Source organism: Lutjanus erythropterus, chromosome 19, assembly GCF_056507025.1.
Source record: "Lutjanus erythropterus isolate fLutEry1 chromosome 19, fLutEry1.hap2, whole genome shotgun sequence".
Taxonomy (NCBI): Eukaryota; Metazoa; Chordata; class Actinopteri; order Lutjaniformes; family Lutjanidae; genus Lutjanus; species Lutjanus erythropterus.
In genome coordinates, this window is record NC_139335.1 from 12,940,997 (window position 1) to 12,963,803 (window position 22,807).

General features: G+C 42.2%; 1 protein-coding gene across 4 annotated transcripts in view; it reads right to left on the reverse strand.

The window, feature by feature from the left end:
- Positions 1–22,807, reverse strand: part of baiap2a (BAR/IMD domain containing adaptor protein 2a) — a 75,120-nt gene that overhangs the window by 41,060 nt on the left and 11,253 nt on the right. For all 4 annotated transcript variants that reach the window (XM_084743883.1, XM_084743885.1, XM_084743886.1 and 1 more), the window contains exons 2-3: positions 14,353–14,428; positions 8,234–8,320 (exon numbers count right to left, since the gene is read on the reverse strand). In XM_084743883.1, the coding sequence (XP_084600009.1) occupies positions 8,234–8,320; positions 14,353–14,428 (163 nt within the window). The remainder of the gene's footprint in view (positions 1–8,233; positions 8,321–14,352; positions 14,429–22,807) is intronic.

Here is a 22,807-nt window from a genome sequence, read left to right on the forward strand (position 1 = left end):
TTCAAAATATATCCACATTACTGATGATTATTTATCAAAAATCTCTCATGGTGTTCATATATTTGAAAGCACCAACGTTCATATTACCCAGCCCTAACTACTCAGTCTTGGATAGTTTGATCTACAACATACAACAATGCATCGTATTCAAAAGGTCAGTGCTGGTACTATTTGAGAATTTACAGTGTGTTATTTTCAGGAAAATATGTATAACTTGATAGTTATTGGTACATTGTGGAATAGCCTAAAAGTATCAAGATATTATTTATAAGCCATATTTCTTAGCCCTAGAGTGCGCTATATTTGTAATATTTTCACCTCTTTACAGACAGCCATTTCGGCTGGGAAATAGCCATTATATAAGCCAAATATCGCTCTCTTGGGAGACCTTCAAGTCCCTTGTTTGTTTCACGTTTCTGCCAGTGGAACGTGTTGGCTCTGTCCTATTGTCCTGTCTGATGACAAAGCACAGCAGTGAACATATTCTAAATATAGCACAAGACCACATAAACTGATATTGATTTTTTTTTGGTTTTTAAGCAGCTAAAATACGTTTCGCTGCTGACCCTGTCCACAGTGGTACATTGCTTAGCTTCCTTCAACCGTAATCCTGCTGCTTCTCCAAATTGGAGGCATGCTAAGCACTAGCTACCAGAGATGATACGCTAGTCTGACTCGCTGGATGTACTCTGTGAGTATAAGCCTGCCATTGGATGACTTTTTTCAGTCGGCGTTCAAAGTCCTCAGGAAACAACAACAAGCTCCGAGATAGCAACTTGCATGTCGAATGACAAATCAACACATGGAACGTTAATGGTAAGAATGTAAAAAAGCTAACAGCTGTTACTTTTCTATTGCAGTGATGTTGTCCATGCAGTGATGCTCCCCCAAAACAACCACCACCCAAGATGATCGTGTTTACTTTATCCACCTATATCAGAATAATAATGTGATGCCAGACCTTTCCCCGGCACTGTGGAGGGAGGTCTGACTATGCAAGACTATTAACTATTAATACACTCACTATGGATAAGTACATCATAACCTCACTTCAAAACATCTGAACTGTCCCTTTAACTGATCGTTCAAAGAGGTTTAAAGGCTGCTGAAAGTGCAGGATAAAAAAAACTTGTTCCCAGTACCAACTAGTTCAGGTTTAGCTCAGGTCCACTGACTTTGAAAGCTCCACGGCCTGTTGCATAATAATCACAGACAACATCTAAAACCCACAGTAGTAAAAAATGCTGATTTGCATGTTTTACAATACCATATCACCCAAAATGTGGACATACTGGTTTGACCATCAACTTTGGTGTTTTGCATTGCTGCATGCAAACACAACCAGTGCAGAATGTAAATGCAATCAATTAACCTCCCGGGTGCGTACTGGAGCGTGATTATGTGTGGAAAAGACGTCCGTGCAGTTTTGTCCACGTCCATTCCAGCTGTATCCAAGCTCTCCTGCAGCACATGTCACTGCCACGAACAAATGAAGGGCAATGTGAATGCATGGCGATGGAGAGTGTGGGGGCCACTGGCTTCCCATCATGCAGTGCACGTCTCAGAAATAGAGCAGGAGAAGGCAGGGACCCCTGGGATGGTGGCACGGAGCTAAGAAAAGAGCTCCTCTGCTCTCATTTAAACAGGGACAGGTGCGGGAGGAGGAGGAGGAGAGAGGTAGGCCAGACTAAAGGCAGGGAGACAGAGAGCTGTGTGTGTATACAGTGTGTGTACTTGTGGGTGCTCATTCAAATACAGCATGTCAGAGTTAACACTTTACCTGCCACTGCTAACCTCTGCTCGTGTCAGCAGACATGTCATTTAGCCTTTTAGACATCCATTTACGAGCAGAAATTTAATGCTTATGTCCCTGATCCATTCACCTAAAAAAGACAATTACACTACATCAGGTTGCAGCCTCATTTTCCGTGTGAACCTTTTTTTCCAGGTAATTACTGGGACAGCTACAAGGTGTTTTTTTTTCGTGGGCCCTCTCCCCAGCAGCAGCCCAGGCAATCCAGTGTTTGACTACAGTATAATATGACCCCCTTTTTTCGTCTAATGCATGTAATTTCCCAAAAGACATGTCTTTGTGCTGAATCATACATATGTGTTATTAAAACTGGGGCAATTAGCGAGGTTACAGAAGTCGATAACAGGAGAGAAAGATATTTGATTTCCTGTGGCTGGGGAGGCTGAACTGTAAGCACTTTACATTCCCGTTCAGGTTTCTTAAAAACAGACTAATCAGCTAAATGACTCAAGGGGGAGTTTATTTTTAATCGTTAACCAGCGGGCAGAATGAAGGAAAGTCATAACAAATATGAAACACAGTACGTTGTGTCTGTGCTCTATATGATGCACCGCAATTTGGCGAGGACTCAGCGTGCAGTCTGACTTTCACACTCCTCGTAAACTTCTAACAGTGAAACACTATCCATGTAGGACAGCAGAGTGGAACACGCCCAGCCAAGCACAGAGCTGCTCTCGACTCTACTTCACCTGAGGACACTGAAAGCACAGGCTGACCATGCTGGCGAGCTGTAAACAGGCCCACTGCCAGAGGCACATTTCCTTCAGTATGGTGCAATCACTTTCATGACATGTCAGCGCATTAGATTTTTACTTAATCCTACCAGACCCGCAGGTACCTGCAGCTGCAGACCCTTTTCAACTGGTCAATCTCATGTTGAGATCAGTGCATTGATCTATTAATACACCTAGGGATCAGTGCTGCCACACACACATGTCAGGAACACAGCATCTGATTGGTCGACGGACTCAACCCAAGGCATTGTGGGCTTGCCAGTAGGCAGTTAACGACAGGTTTTCAAGACAAAAAAACGTATTTATTTTACCACCTTTCCAAAAGCGACGCTGAAGTTCAAGGCTGAACTACAAAACTTCTGAAAGGGATACGATTACACTTGACCCGGCATTGTAAAAGTACAATGCTAGCATTAGCTTAGCATTAGCCAATATCTTGTCTTTGTACTGTATTCAGTTAAATACAAGCTGAAAAGTATCTGCAAATCGTTGCATTCTGTTTTATTTATGATTTACACTACATCCCACCTTTTTTGGAATTGGGTTTGCACAACTCTAAAGCACAACATGACTTTTTGTAAAAGGCAAAGTTGGCTGATTGGTTTGTCAGCCGCAACAAAGATCAGGGAGGTCTAGGAAAGACAGCGAATCGTAATACAGGGAATTTCAGGGGGTGTTACAACCTGTAAATTGCCTATTTGGCTCAAGGTCTCGTCATAAATAACAAGCCTGTTAGTTCAGAGGAATATAAACACAATGGAGCAGAGCTGGTCGGTTAACACTGTCGTAAATATACCAGCCCCACAAACTCTATATTCCCTGTATTTCCCTAGAAGGTTTGGAAAGCCACAGATGTCACTGAGGTAATAAGTGCTCACTCCTTCTTCATGAAGAGGGATAAAAGAAGAGGAGGATGGCAGAAAGAAAGAGGGAGAGAAGGGAAAGAGAGGGAGGGCAGGTGCGTGTGTTAGTATGTGTGTGTGTGTGTGTGCGTGCATGCATGTGTGTGTGGGTGGCAAAGTGACAGGCGATGATTAGCCCAACCAGAGGAGGATATGTGGGAGGGAGTGTGTGGGAGTAGTGGGGCTGGCGAGTGAGAGAGAGACTCTCTGTCTCTTTAGGCAGAGATATACACAAGTGGATTAAAGGAGCACTCATACTGTATAAACACATAGAAAAGATTTATGCATAGCAAATGCACACAGCTCTGTAAGTGTAAAAGACATAAACACATGCACACACATACAGGGGTGGATTCCTGCGGGAACATACTGTGTTGTAAAGTGTGTAGTGCACGTTGATTTGTTGATAATGAAAATAACAACAGAGGGAATTATTTCACAAGGTAATTGCAATCCCTGTTTTAAGCATGTTTGTGTGTCTGTGTGTGTGAGAGAGAGAAAGAGACAGAAAGAGACAGAGAAAGACAGGAGGGAAAAAAGAGTGAGGAGGGAGGAAGAAAGAGATGGAGAGCAGCTGTCGACTCTTAGGTGTGTAGGTGGGACCATTTGCAGCCCGTCTCTCACCGAGCCTCTATGGAATTAACAGGCTTTAAAGAGGCGCAACAAGAGCTCAAACTCATACATGCATTTCAAAGTGTGAGCATGCGCAAATACAGACAGACTATAGTAAAAACTAGATATTTATCGTTTCATTAATTTGGCTTCTTTGAAGTGGGGTTGCAAGAGGTCAGTAGATTTCCTACAGTAATAGGTACAGAAGCAGAGAGGAGATCCAGCATGGAAAAATGCAATTGTTTATCTGATGGCAAGATAAAGTGGTGCAAATATTCTAAATGCAGCATACACTTAAAGGAGGAATCTGTAATATATTTACTGTAATATTTGAGAAACATGCTCAGTTGAATTACAGCTGTGATGCCCCCTTTAAAATTTCTATTCTGGTCCATACTCTCTATTATTGTTTGCCCATTTCAGTTTAATTGGAGTTCAGAGCGAATGTTTATGAGTCGTAAGAAATCATTAACAATCTTTCAGGAATAGATTTTTATAACAGTTAAACTGAGCAATATGTTAATGGAGTCTGGCAGGCAGAAGGCAGGCCACTGCCTCCAACTCCAACTGCAGAGTGTGTATTTTTTTTTTTTTTTTTTTGTAGAGGTATGCTTTTGTTTTCAGGATAACAGACTTAGCTTTACACTGAAATAGAAATGACAGATATAAACAGCTGATCTACTTTCAGTGTCGGGACTAGTTGTCATTTGTTATTGCAAACTTACAATGCTGCGTTTGTCTTGCACTCCTGCAGTATTCCTGCAGCCAGCCCAAGCTTCCTCGAGTCTGGGTAGGAAGGGGCGGGGCAAACAACTTGCTTCAACCATAACTCATATATTAAATAGGACTCATCATACAGATTTCTGGATGTACAGTTCACACATATTGCTAATTTAAAATGATACAGATTTTTTTGGATGAGCCTTTTTAGGTGGCTGAAATACATTTTGCTGCTCTGTCCACAGCAGTACATTGCTTAGCATCCTAACTGGTGCTCCTCTCTGCTTCTCCAACCACAATCTACTGTAGGTAGTACACTGGTTATGGATAAATACCTCACACAACCCACTCCAAATAATCTGAACTATCCCTTTAATATGATTCTAACCGATCATGTGACGTGGTGTGGTGTTTATGAGGTCACTTAGATACCCAACACAATGCTTTGAAGCCTGAGTTGAAACTGATGTCCATCTCTGTCTGCTACTAAAATAACATCGCCCCTTGGTGGTGATGTTATTTTTGAAATCCTCATCAAGACACAGATTAGACGTGGGTGAAAATAGCTATCGAGACACAACGTTACTCTGGGAAAAATACTTGTTTACTACATTAACACGCATGGCAAGATCTCGTAATAATAATATTAGGATGAAAATAATTACAAAAGGGAGATTTCAAAGCTCTTGAATTAAGAAAGGATTGATATTCCATCCACATTCTGTGTGTTGTCAAACTTAGCACCAAGCTGTGATCTGTTCAGCTAACCTCCCCTTTTTCCTTTCAATCTGTGGATATTTCTGTGCAAGGCACCAGATAAACAGGAAACTCTGAGCTAACTCCTGCACATGGTTTGACAGGAGGTCAGGGCACCGGTACAAACCTCATGGGTGGGGACTCCAAAAAAGCAGGTCGCTGGAAAAACAACATAGATCCTCGGGAACAGCAGTGGCATGCAGGGGTGTGTGGCTGCTAACAATGTACTGGAGACAGCCAATGGACAAACAGGGGCTAATATCTTAAGCTATATCAAAATTTTACAGCTGCACAGTGATTCAGTCTGTCTGTTTTTGTCTGTGCTCATCAAGCTACACCAGATATAAAGAGAGAAGATGTCCAGGAGGATGAGTCATTTCAAATATCCAGTCCCTTGCAGATCTTCCTCCAGGCAGAGCTTTTGAAAAAGGAGTCAGTTTTCAGTTCCGTCATGCATACTTATGACAAAGGAGATGAGTAAATTGATATACTTGTGCACTATATATGCACAATTTCCAAAACTGGTATTCTTACATCCTTAGTGAACACATATTACAACAAAGAGGAGTCAACTCACCTACCAACACACACATACACACTGTTTTTGCACCAAAATTAGGATGTATGTGGGTTTTTTTTAAACATGGCTACACACATTAAAAATAAGTGATGGACCCTTTTCCAATTGCCAGTAGATGAGTTTGCCTTTCTGTTTTTGTTCCGATATAAGCTGGAAAGCCGAGGCTCAACAAAAAAACATTTTTAAAAGTTTTAAAAGTGTCCTCCTGCATCTCTGTACTTTCATGCATCTGTTTCATGCTCGCTTTCAGCTTGACAGGAATCTAGTTAAGTAACTGCTGATGAAAACCCACCATTTCCTGATTTTGCTGCTTCATAATGAAAGCTGTTAGACAACAAAATAATAGGGCACTTTTATTGTGAAGAATTTATAGCAAATAAAATGTTTATCTACCATTGAGCCGCTTCAGTAAAGATAAAGAGTAGAGTCCTCTTACATCGTAACAGCCTTCTGTATTTATATTTGTGTTTTCTTCTTACACCTTTCCAGTTAGGTGAACCCAAGATGCTCCCATTGGAGGCAGCTGTGTTTCTTTTCTGCTGGGCCATGTGTGTCTTTCAATCGTGCTGCTATTGTTTTCATAGCTTATCTGCTGGCTAAGTTTGTTCAAAGCTGACCACAACTAAGTTACAGACATGTTACGGACACAAAGACCATTTTAAACTCGCCACGGGGATGTCTAACGGACACTTGGGGAGTTTTCTCAGCTGAGTGAGACAGTTGGAGGTTGCCGTCAGAGTGTTAGCGGGAAGCAGCAGCGATTACAGTGGACAGCTAGTGAGCAAGTCGGCTTTTCTGTTATGGGACGGCTAAACCCCTACCCTCTCCTCCCAAAAAACCTATCATCATGGATGGAAAGCAGGCAGAAGAGACTGCTGCATAGTCATTTGACGCGGTAATGGATGCCGATTGTAGTCTTTCCCACTGACGACAACAGCCAGATGTTATTGGGTGTAAATGGGTTTTTTGTTCTGGGGGCTACAGAAACCTAAGCACACATTTAAAAGTGTCTGACAATAAGTATTCTTTAAAATAGCCACAGTGTCGTGTGCAGCAAGCCTTCAGTCAGATCACGTACTCTCTTTTTGTGACAAGTTTATCTGAGGATTTGTGGCTTGGAGGACCCCGCTACTGTAAGTGAGGCTCAGTCCAACATGGAGATTCTGCTGTAAAGTTTGGAATCAATGGGAAACCTCACAGAGGCCGCAAGATGTAGAGAGCGAGATCGAGGGAGATAGGGGGAGAGCCGCTTACTGAATAAAACATCCTGAGAGTACTTTCATGTCAGTCCCTGCTGGATGGACTGGAGGAAACCCAAACTGGATCTCAACTCCATTATAACAAAGGGCCCGTCAAATCAACAGCTACTTCTATGCAGATCAAGCAGTCGAAAGCACAATCAGTGCGAAGGGAATCTCTTCAAACAGGAGCTGATTTCCCATGGGCTGGCGACAGCAAATACAGACACCGATCACCTAGGAAACTGCTCACTATCAGAGGACCAGCTGTTGGCTCTCCATTTGACCTCTATGTTTGTAACCATGACACGCGCACATACACATACACATACAGACACATCCATATCACATAAGGTGCAACACTTCTGATATTTTTCCACACAGAATCAATATAACTGCAAATGCACAAGGCTTTTTTCCAAAATCAATCTTCAGCTCGGATGAAAACATGTTAACACTGTCTATACTGTTGTGAATAAATGATGATCAGCTCCTGCCTCGCGGTGCAGACGGTGCTGCATTATTGTTACCTATTTTCTATCTCTGATGGCATCCCTCTCACAGAAAGGAGGCCCGTAAATTGAAAAAGTTTTTCCTCCAGGACACAATCTAACAACAAGCTGTTTTAGGACCAAAATGATTCAGTAAAAATTCTAATTAAAAAAAACACCTCCTGCATCAACCCACACATTTGTCTCTGAACGCTTCCTCTGCACAGGAAGCTGATGTTAGATGACATCTGCGTGTACGTAAGTGTATAAACAACTGATGCTGTTTGTTGAACGCCAGTGTGACTGAGGCCAACGCCAAGAGAGAAAAAAAAGAGAGAGAAAGTGGCAAAAAACAGAGGCCATCAGGTGTATATGTCAGTCACTTACCCAAATCTTTGGATCCTTGACTCTCACTGGCCAGTTCACCCATTCTGACCAGAGCATCAAAGTAGCCTTTGGCAGCAAATGTCACATCTAGAGATAAAAAGAAGCAAGAACAAAGAGAAAGCAGAGGGGTTATTAAGTGAAAAGTCAGTTGTTGAAGGATCCCTTACATAATTAAAAGTAGAAATACCACACTGTGAAAATACAAAGTAAAAAGTGCAGGTGAAAGTGTTGCATTAAGAACCTTACTTAAAAGTAAAAGTAAGTAAGTATTGTTTGCAAAATGCACTTAAAGTAACCATTATGCAGGAAAATTATGTTTTTAGATTAATATTACTGCTGAATTAATGTGTACATTACATTTTACAGCTGTAAATATTTATGTTTGATCATTTTAACTACTATATATGCTGTTGCTGTGGCTTAATCTACAGCAATGCATCAAATTATATAAGATCATCGTATACTTGCTGTGAGAACTGTGTATCTCTAAAATGTTGACTTTTCAGGTAATCCAAGAGAATGTTTAAATAGTTTCTTTATCTTAAGGGAATTTTCTCAACCCATAAAGGAGCACAAAATCCTTCAATCTATCAGAAAAAAGAATAATCAAATTTAGAGATACCTCTCATCTGCAGGGGCCGATTTAGTCATTTTGGGACCTCCGGCTCCATGTCCCTCAATACTTCAATAAACAGTATGTCATAAATATAAACCTTTATTTACGGCGAAGTGTGGAGGGTGAACTGAGGAGTCTCACAGCCTCAAGAAAGGAACTGTTCTGTAGTTTGGTGGTGCAGAACTGGATACTTCTGTATCTCTTGACAGATGGCAGCAGGATGAACAGGCTGTGGGTTAGGTCTGTAATGTCTTTTACTATCCTCCCAACAACAGGCCGAACTGTTTACACGAGTTAGCTACTGTCTACCTGAATCATTTCTGCAGATGTGCAGCAAGATCACTAAATAATCCAAGCTAGAGGCCCTGAGAAATGCCATTTTAGTGTCTGGATTTCTGGAAAGACATAAATAATTAGCATAAAGTTAAACAAAAAACAAACAAACCTGTTATCTGAGAAGTAACTAGCAACTAAAGCTGTCAGACAAATTCAGTTGAATAGAAAGTACAACTTTTGGCTGTGAGATTTAGTGGAGTCGAAGTATAAAGTTGCATAAAATGAAAACACTCTAAAGTACAAGTGTCTTGTATCTGTACTTCAGTAAATGGATATAATTACATTTCACCACTGGTAACAGTGCACTGTATGTCTGCGAATCATTATACATCTTAGCTGTGCGTAACAAAGTCGTCAGCAGTCTGGCCAGTGACGGTGAAGGATCCCCGCTCTTTCCGTCTACTGCAGCTCTGCTTTTCCTCAGACACATTTCAAGCGAAGAATCACAGCTTCTCGCCATCAGAAAATAAGGCAGCACTGATGTTGCTACGTAATTACTCTTGTTGGCATTCTGTGTGCTTGATTGCAAAGAGGAAATTATTTTCTGACAGATAATCTGTGCTCAATGGGGAAGCCACACAAGTACAAAAAGTGTTTTCCATTTGTTTCTGGCTTTGTGTTATAATGTGAAGGAAAGCTGTGGGTTTTATTATCACCCCAAGGTGCATGTGAGCATTAAGTTTAATATTTAGAGGGCCTTTTTTGGCATCAGGCTTAATGTTCCTACTCTTTACAATCAATAAAGCCTGAATTAATGTTGCTCTGAACTAGATAAAATCTGGAAACACTTTCTTTTGTCCATTTTGTTTTGTTTGTCTGTTACATCTGTGATCCACACACTGCAGTCAGTCAATCAGACATCATGTTTATGCTTGTTTAAAGTTATTATGTCTAGTGGTCTGAGTCTGTTTTGGGGTATTTTTCTTTCCTGGGCTCTTTTTCATCTGTGACCAAATGGACCACTAAAATTCAATATTTGCCAAACAAGGAAATAACAATGTCATGCTGTTAACCCCATGCTGTTAACTACCACTGGCCTTTTCCTTCTTCCATTTCATTTAATCTTTTTTTGTCAATATGTCTGAACACTAGACAGCAGGGGGACACAGTGACTGGAGGGGGACTGTTGATCAGTGGATGGATTACAGTTCATACACCTGTACACACAAGGCTTCAACCTGCTGGGGTGTGACACACAATGTCTGCTGGGTACAGGTATGCCGTATTGCGGCTGAAACTGCAGTGTGACTTTTCAGCTAGTGAAAGAAGTCTTTCCATCTAGTATTGATGAATAATGTAACTCTGATTAACCCTATGCAAAGCGCCCTCCTCCTTAGTTACCGTTGCTATGCCTGTCAAGCATGAACATATGCAGTTTACAGTCATAACAGTGTCAGATTTAACATTGAAATTGGCAGTAATTTTTGAAACACTAGGTCTTTGATTCCACAGAGAGGTAAACAAAAGCTGCCTCTAATTTGGAGCCGACAGCCGCGGCTTCAATGACGACTCTCACTGGAAGGCTTCATAAGTGTAGTAATGTAATGCTAATGCTAATGCTTAACTCCTTGAGAAATCCATCTCCACTGGACTTTTTAATGTTTCTATCTGACACATTTTAAAGTAAGAACTCTGTACAAGGGTCTGAAAGACGTAAAGTTACTCAACAGCCGTGTAGATAATATAACGATAATGCTAAAAGACTGAGGTATTCTCCCAGCACACACTGGTCGCACCGGTTCGGAGGTGGAATACGACATGACAGAATGATGACAGAAATCTAACCTGGCTTAGAGCTAAGACAGCAAACCAGAGAGAGATGTGTGATCATCAACCCACTTTGATAAGGCACCAGCCTACATCGTCTTCTTAAACCCCTGGGTTTGGCAAAAAGTTTTTTGAAAATCTTTAAAAGAGACGCCACCTTCCAAACACATGAGACACAAAATATCACTCTCCTTAGCGCCCCATGCAAACTGCTTGACAGGCTGCGGTGTCCACAGTTGCTAATCTACGACTGGACACTTGCTCTTCGGAGGAGGGGCTTAGCAAAGGGTCAATTGCCGTTATAATCTACAACTAATAGGGTTACCTAACTACAGAAATAATCTCTTTTGTCAGTAACAGACAAGAGATTTCAATAGTCACATGTATGCACAGATTCACAACATGCAACATGCTTGACCTCTGCTCTAGATCTCAAGCGCACACAAAAACAACTTTTGAGGTTAATCCCAATCACAGCCATATCTCCTCTCCCACTGACCAAATAAAGATCAAGAGTGCTCCCGGGTGCCCAGATCAATATCCACCTCAGTCCCTATTATTCTAGCTGCTGCTGTGTCGGCCAAAAAGGTCACGCAGGGCAGAGTCAGCTCCCGGTGATTGCTGCCTGACTGCCACACGGCCTGCCAATCAGCCCATCTCCAGTGAGTAGTGGCCGCTGCTTTTGGAGGCGAGTTCAACATCGGTCCAAGTGACAGATGGGCCCTGTGCCTGCAGACAGCTGCCAGGTGAGAGACACATTTACAACAATAGCCTGGCAGGGGCAGGCTAATTCCAGCAGACAGATGCAGCCCTGCGATAGAGGAAGTCTCGCGGGCTGAAAGCCTCGCAGCTCTGCTCCGAGGATGAGGGACATATGCTAATGCTAATCCCAATTACAGCTGAGTCAAAGGCAGAAGATGGCATGTGTTTCCTCCTTTCTCTCTTGCTGGGGGAACACCTGAGAACTGAGCCCCCCCCCCCCAGAGCATCACGGCTGATTTCTCTTCATTATTCGAAACAGACCTCCTGCCCGCCTTAATGTGTGTGCGTGTGTGTGTGTGAATGTGAGTGCACACATGTGAGGTAGGGGGTTGTGTGAGTAGGATGGCAGATTTTCAAAGCGATCTCCAAGCAACAGTCGCTTTCTTCCTGCCGGTGCTGCTGCTGCTGCTGCTGCTGTAGCGTGTATGTGTATAGCTGAAGGGTGGCTGAGTAGATAAGCTGGATCTATGTGGATACTTTACTCCTGCCTAATGAAATGTGTGGTGAGGGGCTCACAGAGACAGACGGAGAGGATTACCGGATCTCTGATTGCAAGGCAGGCAGACAATCGGTAGGGGAGGGGCTCATCTCAGAGCTACTGATCCATCACTCATCCTTCACTCTGGAGAAGAGGAGGAACAACCACACATCTCTTAATCAGGACAACGATCATTTCCTGCACCTACATCGCCCTCATCATGCTGTCAGGGGACTTGTGTAACAAGTTCCAGGCTGTGTTTGGTAGGCAGTTGGAGTCACTCAGTTGTGTGCATCTGTTGCTTTTACACCTACCAGGCGAGATTTAGTGACTGACTGCTGTGCTGCAAAACCTGGAGCATGCTCATATCCAGATCCAGATCCAGCAGGCCTACCCATGAAGCCCTTTTGGCATTTCTGGTGTTGAATAATTTCAGTGATTGCACCATATGGGTGGAAGTGTGTCCTCCCATCCTCTGCCCCCCCGCACATCAGAGCCTCTTAGTCCCTTGGGCCGAGTCAATCCTGCAAAGTGGGTCTTTAATGGCTCAATGAGTCCCTACCCAGCCTGTCTCTTACCTACACTGAGGCCAGGATTAGTTATTGTGTGTGTCAGGGGAAAGAAACACAGGCTTGGGGAGGGTGAAGAAGACCCACTAATTTCTGGAATAGCCAGAGTGAGGATTCTACCTTGTGTTTACAGTTGAGGGCCATTTTGGGGGAAAGTTCTTGGATATTGTTACCAAGTCAATTTAAAAATCTCAAAAAGTATTAAATGACAAATAGGTTTGGGTGACTCGACAAATATATTTTGTTCATGGCTGGTTGGGTTTGGTTGAGGCAATATTTTGGGGGTGATTTTGGTCATCTCATTTTGCTAATGAGTGACTGAGAGCAGCTGCTTGGTGACACACTCTCATTCAGCAGCACAGTATACACCCACTGAGCTGGAGGACAAGTGAGAGGAAAACAGCCTGTCCTGACTAACAGAGTCATTACAGGAATGTAGCTGCAACGAAACTTAACCAGCATGTCACACTGTAACAAACGACCAAGCGTCGTATGTTGTCCCGATGTTTCCACCGCGTCTTTGAGATGTTGTGACATTTTAGCAACGTCATTATATAAACTACAGGAAACATCATGCAGAGGATGTTGAACTGATAAAACTAACAAAATACAATGGAATACTGTTACATTGTACCATTTCAACAACTAACACAAATGATACATCACAATCACAATGTTGCAGGGATTTAGGGACTACAGGGATTGTAGATGATTTATTTCAACACTGAAATGACTAACCAAGCTGGTTTTGGTGAGTTTTATTTTATTTGTAAGTTTTCTTAAGAGTTAACAAGGCAATTAAACGTGGTGATTGGTTGTATTTTTCTGTCTAATGAGGGAAACAGGTGTAATAATATTTCCATTCTTAACACTTTCTGAGTTTATTGGATGTAGCAATGTGCATAGTAAGGTTGTCAAAAGTATGAATACTTTTTCAATACCACGTTTAGAAACAATACAATACTAACATTTAATAGAATCAAAAGTACTAAAGATATTTTAAAAATGAACTAAATGCTCATTCAAGAACTCAGCTCAGTCTTCGGTGTTCTGCCTGAAATTCAGCTTGCAGCACAGTGAAACACGTGTTGAGTGACTTTTTCTGGACCAGCACTGCATGCAAGTTGTTCATGGAAACCAAGAAAAGTATTATTGTATTGTATTGTATTGCAGCCCTAGTACATAGTATATGGACAAATGCCCGAGCTGCAACTTTGAAGGAGGTGCCACACATCTTGCCCAACCCTAGCACCAAACATACATCCCCACGTTTTCCTTTGTGAATTAGACCGCTGACAGTGAGCCATCCTCACCTCTGCATCAGATTAGAGGCCTTTTGTGTTTCACTGAATACACATCCCCTACGTATACAAGCTGTGCCAGAGGGTGTGCATAACATGATAAGTCCTGGCTGTTCGGCAAGAGGATAAATATTATCCTTTTTTTTCAGTAGGACAAAAAAGGAATACAGGTAGATAGATATATACATGGAAGGAGGGAAAGGAGGAGACAGAGAGAGTGCTGGCTTGGCTTTGTGCCTAAACCTGCAGCGAAGAGCACAGAGAAAATAAATGAGAAAAAAAGGACTTACTGGCAAGGGCCTTCTCATAGTTCTTCCCCATGGCAACAAAGTTCCGTAAGCAGGGATTGAACTGCTCCATGATGGTCTGAAAGAGAAAACAAGAGATGGATGGGAGGTGGCGGTTTCACTTATCAGCAGAGCGGGGTCAAGGGCAGAGAAGAAAGGCTTACATGTTGCTCTATTCATTCTCCCTCACACTTTCTGCCTCTCTGACATACACAAACCTCCTTCGGCTGCATGAAAATCTGTCTCGTGCAGAGTAAACAGCCATCGCCAGAATCACGAACGTCTCAAATGTTAATGAGGGCAGGAATGGGTTCCTCCACCCACGCTCTACCCTCATACAGTGAGAAATAGTCCACGCTGCATGAAACAGGAGAGGCTGGGGTTGGTGATGGCTGCAAAGGAGTGGGAGAGGTACTTGTGGACGAAAAACAAAGTGACTGTGAAATCTGCATTGACAGGGATGCATATAGTTACCCTCGAGTATTAGATGATGGACACAAAGATTAATGATGGCTGCCAGGAAACAAAGCAGTGCAGATTCTACAGATGGACATAATATATGATGCTGCTGGCCATAATTTATCAGCACCCACAATTAAAATTACTGCTAAACAGCTCATTTTCATTAGAACTAGAAACTGAGCATGGCAGCAGCAATACGCTGTGTTTCTGTGGAGCCACAGTATCACACTGCACCTCAGGCAGAGTCGCTGTAAATGCAGAGAATGCATGATGCCTGACATCTCCCACTACCATTGTTTCCTCTACCTCTCCTCTCCTTCCTCCTCCCATGCTCCTCCAGGGCTTCCTCCAATTAGCCGGTCCCCAGTCAGCTAGTCAGGAACAGCCAGGGGACAGAGAGACAACCACAACACTGCTGCAGCAGCAGTCCCAAACACAAGCCATCAATACTGCAGGAGAAAACTTAATAATCTACTTCTAGCCTGGATCCACACCGTGGCAGAATAATGTGGCATGGTGCCACCAGTGTCAACCTGAAACAACCCCGGCAGCTCAGCCTAAAAATGATCCCACCTTCATCTTCAGTCAGGCTTCAGCAAGTTTTTTGCTTTTGCCTTCATCTTGCTGTCTGTCTTTTGTTTTTAATGAGAGCCGAGATTTGGATAGGACAGTAGGTGTGTGTGTGTGTGTGCACTTGCTGGGGTGTGTATCCTGTCAGGAGTCATAGTTCAAGTGGCCTGAGTGCAGCATTACACACCTACAGTAAAAATACCAATGAGTCAGATATAAAGCACTGATACTTTCATTACCAACACTAACTATTTTACTACGCCTCTCCGTGACTGCGCTTGGATCCAAAGCCGACAAGGGCAAATTTGCAAAACCTGTGACCACGTATGTGCATGCCTTCAAGCGGTCATGCATTTACACACACACACACACACACACACACACACACACACACACACACACACACACACACACACACACAACCTCTCAAACCATCACCAATGAAAAGGGAACTCTTCTCAGTCCAATCATGCCTCCCACAAGTGTCTACGACAACTGGTTCATCACTTATGAAACAGTATGTGGCAAAATGATGTGAGCGTGAAAGTGTATGTCTGTCTGTGTGTGTGTGTGTGTGTGTGTGTGTGTGTGTGTGTGTGTGTGTGTGTGTGTGTGTGTGTGTGTGTGTGTGTGTGTGTGTCTGTCTGTGAGGCAGCGTAGGCTGTGGAATACAGTATCATGGGAGTAAGTTAAAAAAAATAGAAATACTGTAGTTTTAAAATGTTGTAAGTGTTAAAAGGCCCAAAATGAACACTGTAGGCAGACCACTCGATAACTATAAGCAAATTATTTAAACAGCATTTGTATAGGAATGATTCTTTCCCAACATTTTGAATCCATAAGCAGTTGATCACTGTAATTGTGATCACTATAAGCAGTTTTCACTGTATTTAAATAATTACATTAATAATATAAATATGCAAAATCTAGTCGACAAATGGCCTGAACTAACGACTCCTACTCAACTGGGAAAATCTTGAGTCGAAGGCAGCCCTATTTAGGTATTTTGACCAACAGTCCAAAACCCAAATTTCTCAGTTTACTCTCATATATGAAAAAGAAAAACATCAACCGTCATTTGAGAAGCCGGACCCTGACAGTGTTCATTAATTGTTGCAGATCTAACTGCTTCGATAGCTTGCTGCAGCATTTTGGAAGAATACTCACCTGTGAAAACGGTGTCTAAAATATTTTAACATCACCTTAAATTCTGGCCTTCGTTTTGGCAGAAAATGTAAATGAGTAACAACAACAAGTAGGAGGACTGGTAAGGTGTTATTCAGGTTCCCATGTCTACTGGCTGGCTGAACCCAGGGGTCACCGAGCTCCCTGTTAAATTCCCCCGCTGCCGTTAACCGAGTCTCGCCCTCCAGCAAAGAGTCCACCGTGCATCAACTCAGCACCTCTCAGAAACACAGCGAGCCTCTGCAGAGAAACTTCTTTTGAAAAACACAACTGTTGTTCCTGAAGGAAGAAAGTCAGCATATTAATGCAGCACAAGCTGAATACACAGCTGATTGCTTTTTACAGAGGGCATCATGTCAGCTTATTGTTTTACATAAACTTATTCCAAAGCTACCTCGAAGACACGGCAAAATGAGCACCGTGAACTACTCAAAAAGCAACCAGTGTTTAAAGCAGCTCCCTTTACTTACCAGCAGGCTAATATATTAGAAGGATAGGAGCATAATTGGGGGAGAATCCCATCTTCAAACACACACACACAGCGCTCGCATGAAAAGGTATCCCCCGCTCTGCTGCCTCTGGGAAGATAAAAGACTAACACGTCCCTCAGGACCTCGCTAAGGAAATGTTTATTCCTAAATGTTTTTTTCTTTTGTCGCTGATGTGAAGTGCGTCTCATTGATGAGGACAGAATCGCGTGAGTGTGTGCAAAACACATTCGTGCATGTGTGTGTGTGTGTGTGTGTGTGTTCATGTGCACACACCTACATTAACACACGGCTTTATAATAAGAGTGGTGGTGTTTCAAACCGGTGGGAGGATTACATAACAAAAGCAAAGCCCGGTGCAGCATCATTACGGCACACACTCTCCCACTGAAGGGGCCAAAGGTAGCTGACACAGGCCTGACCGCCTTTCTCACACATACACACACACGCGTTGACCCACTGCCACGCAATAAACACAGAAAATACATGCAGATATAACTATTATATAAGAGGCATAAATTACATGAAGCTGAGGGGAAGTGGAAAGTGGAAAAAAAAAAGACAGTATGAGGTAGTTTCTTTCTTCGTCTCTTCCCGTTGTTGCTAAATTTGTCATCCCAGTTCTCTTGTACTACATTGTTACCCTAATTGTGGCAGCTAATTGGGAAATGGGGCCAGGAGGCACTTGAAGTTGTGTGACATGAAGAGAGACAAAGAGGAAGACAGAGAGAGCTCGAGCAAATGACTGAGGAGAAAATTGCGAGGATGGAATATTTTAAGAATTACGAACAAAGGTAATGTAATCATGCACTGTCTGTCCCGCTTCCCATTCAAACACTCCTCCGTATCATCTTTCAATTAAAGAAATAATAAAATGAGAAACATGTCACGGCTGAAGTGTAATCTTTTCCTTTTTCTCGAGCTGGAGAAGCTGTCCATTTTGTGGCTGCCTGCTACACAAGGACTGAATGAATTCATTATCAGCACTCGGGGCAAAAATTAAAGCGGACAATTAGAGGAGGGCAGAGAAATGTCTCCTGCCAAATGAATCAAATCTGTCCGACACCCATTTGTGCTGTGAGGTGAGACAGCAAGAATATGGAGAACTCCGGAGTATAAAGGCTGTAGATAAGGGAAAACATTATTAAGAGGATTAAAATGATTTCTCCCTGCTCCCTAACTAAATGAATTTCTTCTCGTGCTGCATGGAAGCAGCAATTGAAACAAGGTCAGTGTTGATTCAGCCTTTGAGATGTTCACACAAAAACACAGTAATGACATGCAAAGGGGGTAATTTCAAAGTAACACTGGCTGATTAGAACCAGGGGGAATCACGCGCAATCAGATGCCGGGATGCCATCATCTGTTCCGAGCCGCCCTCCCCTCACTACCTCGTCTACCAGCCTCAGGCCTGAAAATGCCCAGGATCAGATGAGCACTGAAGCCACCACTTACTGTATTTGTGTAAGGACATGTCACGTGTTGACAGGCAACAGAGGCATCCGAGTCTAATGATATAATCTGGGAGGAATGTATAAAAAAAACAGGAAAAATGTGGATAATGTGCAGACAGACTTATGACAACAGCACAGTGAGTCTTCTCCTTCTTAATAAGGAGCGGTGTGAGTTTATGACAGTGCTCAATCAGCTGGGAGACAGATAAGACGTTTAGCTTAAACTAATTACTGCGCCAAGAGAAAATGGTAAGGTTGCAGTATAATCTCCTGCCTGGTTGACTCCGCTGATTGATGAGCAACAATGCTGGACCGAGAAGAGACACGTCAGGAACCGGGTGTCTCACCACCTCGGCTCAACAGTTTCCTGAGGGGAAACCCTGTGTTACTGCACTGAAGTAGGCACGAACATGACGTCTAAAGGGAAAACTGCTAATTGTGCCAGAGATATGTAAGGGTCCATACTGACCCTTCTTAAGCTTGTTCCTTTTCTCTCTGTGTTCCAATAAAAGATAAGTAAGCTTGACAACTTCTTCTTCACCTTAGACAATCCCAGCACACAGCTATCTAAGTATAAGAAAAAAGGAAAAGATAAAGTTGATTGAGATTCGATCTATTGGAGCACAAAGCAAGAAGGGGTGGATCTTAGGAAGGGTCAATTGTCCAGTCCATCAGAATCATATGCCTCCAAGCTGATCAATGCCTTTTACTGACACTGACAGTTGCAAGGAAACCATGATGTCAAAGTCTCCGTTGATAGCAACACGAAGGAGTCATGGCAGGGAGGAAGACAGGTCCAGAACTGGATTTATCTCGCAATGGAATATGATAACAGTGATAAAAGTGAGTGTGGAAATACTGGCATCATGTCAGAATATCCTTCTGCTCAATGTCGGCTTAAAGGAGCAGTATGTTGCAACTACGCATCAAAAAATGAGCACTGCTGTTCAAACAGTGAGTTGGAGTCATCGACTATACATCAAATAGGTTGAAATCCTGTTTAATATACAGTCTAAGGTTGAAGTGAGACTGCTGCAGGAACTCTGCAGGAGTGCAAGACGAGCGCAACATTGTACGCTGACAAAAGCGACGACGAGTCCTACGCTGTAAGTTGCTGTTTATAGCTGTAAGGCAGCTGTTTATAGCCGTCTGTCAGTGTAATGCTAAGACCGTTATCCTGAAAACAAAACCTCACTGCTCTTAAAAAACAGACTCTGCAGTTATATATTGCCCAATAAAACTGTAATAAACATCTACTGCCTCTAAATGATTATTGATTTCTTACAACTCAAACAGACACTCGTTTGGTGAACATTCGGCCTCAATTTGAACCCTGACATGAAACAGGAAAACTAAAACAGTTATTCCAGCCCGGAATAGAAATGTCAAAGGGGAACCCTGCAGCTGTAGTGTTGTTGTCACAAAAGTGAGTTTTTCAACTTGCCATGTTTCCTTAATCTCTGATTGCAAATCATGTCCATTTTATGATAAATTACAGAAAATTTATTACAAGTTTCTCTCAAGGAATCCCAGGTATTTGGCACTCTATATATATCTATAGTGCCACTGCTTCCCAAGTAAGCAGCATGTCTGTTACCAAAGGTAAATATCCTGCTATAATAACATCAGCACCACGCAAACAGGCTCAGCAGGTATTTTCTTTGACTAAGAAAGCCTAAATAAAAACAAATGCTGTGCAAATATTCTCTCATTTCACCCATTTTAGATGACAGACAGACCCACTAAAGCTAATTTGCCTCACCCATCAGCTCCCATACAGCAAAACGAAGTCAAATCAAACAGGGGTAAACAAGTAGAGCTTTTGCAGACCTGAATCACACGCATGCCTTATCCAACTCTGTTGCTACACTGTGCTCGGAGTAATAGATAATAGAACAGTTGAGTTGATAACCTGCCTTTTCCATACAGAAAAGAGATCAGGAATCAACAAGGGAAGTGATAAGGAATCACAACGATAAGAAAAATCAACAATGACAGTGGTATCAATAAAATCTTTTCTCATCCCTAGTGAATGTTTACAGGAGAGAAACACAGCAAGCCAGGATAAAAGCACAGTAAACACTTTTTTTTTTGGCAAGTTAACAGTTTTAAAATTCAATTTGCAATATGCAAATATGTACACGAGAAATTAAGCACAATTAGATCAAGTTAAAATCAATGCCACTTTGTTTGGCCTCGGGGCCGCTGTGGGGATGCATGTGATTGCAAATCTGTTGTGCTTCATCTACAACGCAGAGGAGATTCCAAAACTGTAAGCAAAAAGTGAACATCTACCTTACCACATTCAAGTTAGCAACGTTTGAACACACAAACCTCACCAGCACAGCCATAAATAACAGCGTGGACAGTGAGCCCAATGGGCCAAATTTAAGAAAATCTAACTGCTGCATCAGTTTAATATTAGTTTGACTGGTAGAAACAGAAGTTTGGAGTTTTGTGATCCTGCAGTAGACTGACTAGTATACTCCATACTGACATACAGCGTTTGTGTGTGTGTGTGTGTGTGTGTGTGTGTGTGTGTGTGTGTGTGTGTGTGTGTGTGTGTGTGTGTGTAAAAGCCAGATATTTCCACTCCTCAGCTTTACTTTAGTTGCCATCATTGTACACTTCACATTCTTCGGAAGACAGATATAACATGTCAAAACTACATCATGCTGCCTTCAGGAGCCTGTCGTGAATATCAGAATCAGAGAAAGCAATTTTCCTTTACAACATTAACAATGGAAAATACATGACAGGAACAGTTAGTGTTTTCTGTCAGAGAGTATATAAAAGGCTTTCAGGAACTGATTGTGTAAGTCATTCTCTGTATATCAAACTATGAATTAAAGGACCAGCATGTAAGATTAAGTGGCAGCTGGCGGTGAGCTTGCAGATTACAAACACCTCGTCTCGTTTGGTTTGTCCGTTCTGGGCTGCTGGAGAAACATGGAGGTGCAACACAGCAGCCTCAGAGGAAGAGGACCCTGTAGATATGAACAGTTCATTCTACAGTAAAAGAAATACAACTACTACACAATGTACCTTAAAATGTAGGGATAAACAACTGATCTATTGTTTTTTGATTTTTGAAAAACAAGGATTCTGGCCTCCTACAAATATGAAAAGACAACAACTGAGATAAAACAATTACTGGGCCACATTTTGTTTCGAAATTTTGTCATGTAATATAAATCCAGCCCATCCCTTTCCTTGACAGTGGTGCACTTAAAGGGCAAACTCTCTTTCAGCAGGCTGAAGCACGTTTAGATTAGCTTAAGTGAAGATGATAGATGGAGAGCCTTTGGTCAAACAGAAAGGTAAGAAGGATAAAACCAATTCAGCTGTTTGGAAACACTTTGGTTTCACGAAGTCAGATGACAAATACTGTGGCGGGTTTGTTAAGCGGTGGTATCTGCTAGGGCTGAGCAACAAGGACAAAATCAAATATAAGGAGATTTCTGACCGCAGTGCCTCAGTATGTATTGATATTGCAACAATATCGTACGGATGACTGCTGAGGCTTTCACCAAATATTAACAAAATGATTTTTTTGATAAACAACCATCGGTAATGTGGATATAATGACTAAGTGGGTTCAGGGAAATAACAGACCAACTAACAACAACCAATTTCAGAAATGAACTGCAATACAGCCTTTAAAACCTGAAAACACTCACAGAATTTAATGATACATAAAATATAAAAAGTTTATTTCTGTTGCCCCGGGATCTTCTCCCGAGTGAATAAATTTAATACCAAGGCGGGTCATAGCTCCTGACCCAAACTGTTTATATTCTTAAACTATTTCTCCTCCTGCTATCATAGCTGAGAATGTCAGACTCGTATTCTTATAGACAACAGCCAGCAAGGCTGCATTCCATTCAAATCTTATTACATTTCAGCAGAAGAATGCCAATTTAATTTAAAGGGCATGCTCAAAAATAGACCCAAGTCAGTGTTTTGACTTCTCCCATTTCCTCATAAGGGCTGGTGACAAACTTCTTGGTGAATCAGACTGTCTTAGATTTACAGATTAACATCACTTCCATGTAATATAGTGGCATTTTGATGTGTTATCAAGGGGACCACACAACAGCAGGGGGTGTTCAGTACAAGGCATCTAAAAATCACTGCAGAGCTACTGTACAAGTGAAGGGAACACAGCCAACTTCTTACTGCAATACAGCTGAAAGGCAGGTTAGAGAACTTTCTAAAGTACACACATCAATACAGAAAACACACAGACTGTCACGAGCTGATTTCAGAGCAAAGTCCGGGTATACTCTTTGAATAGAT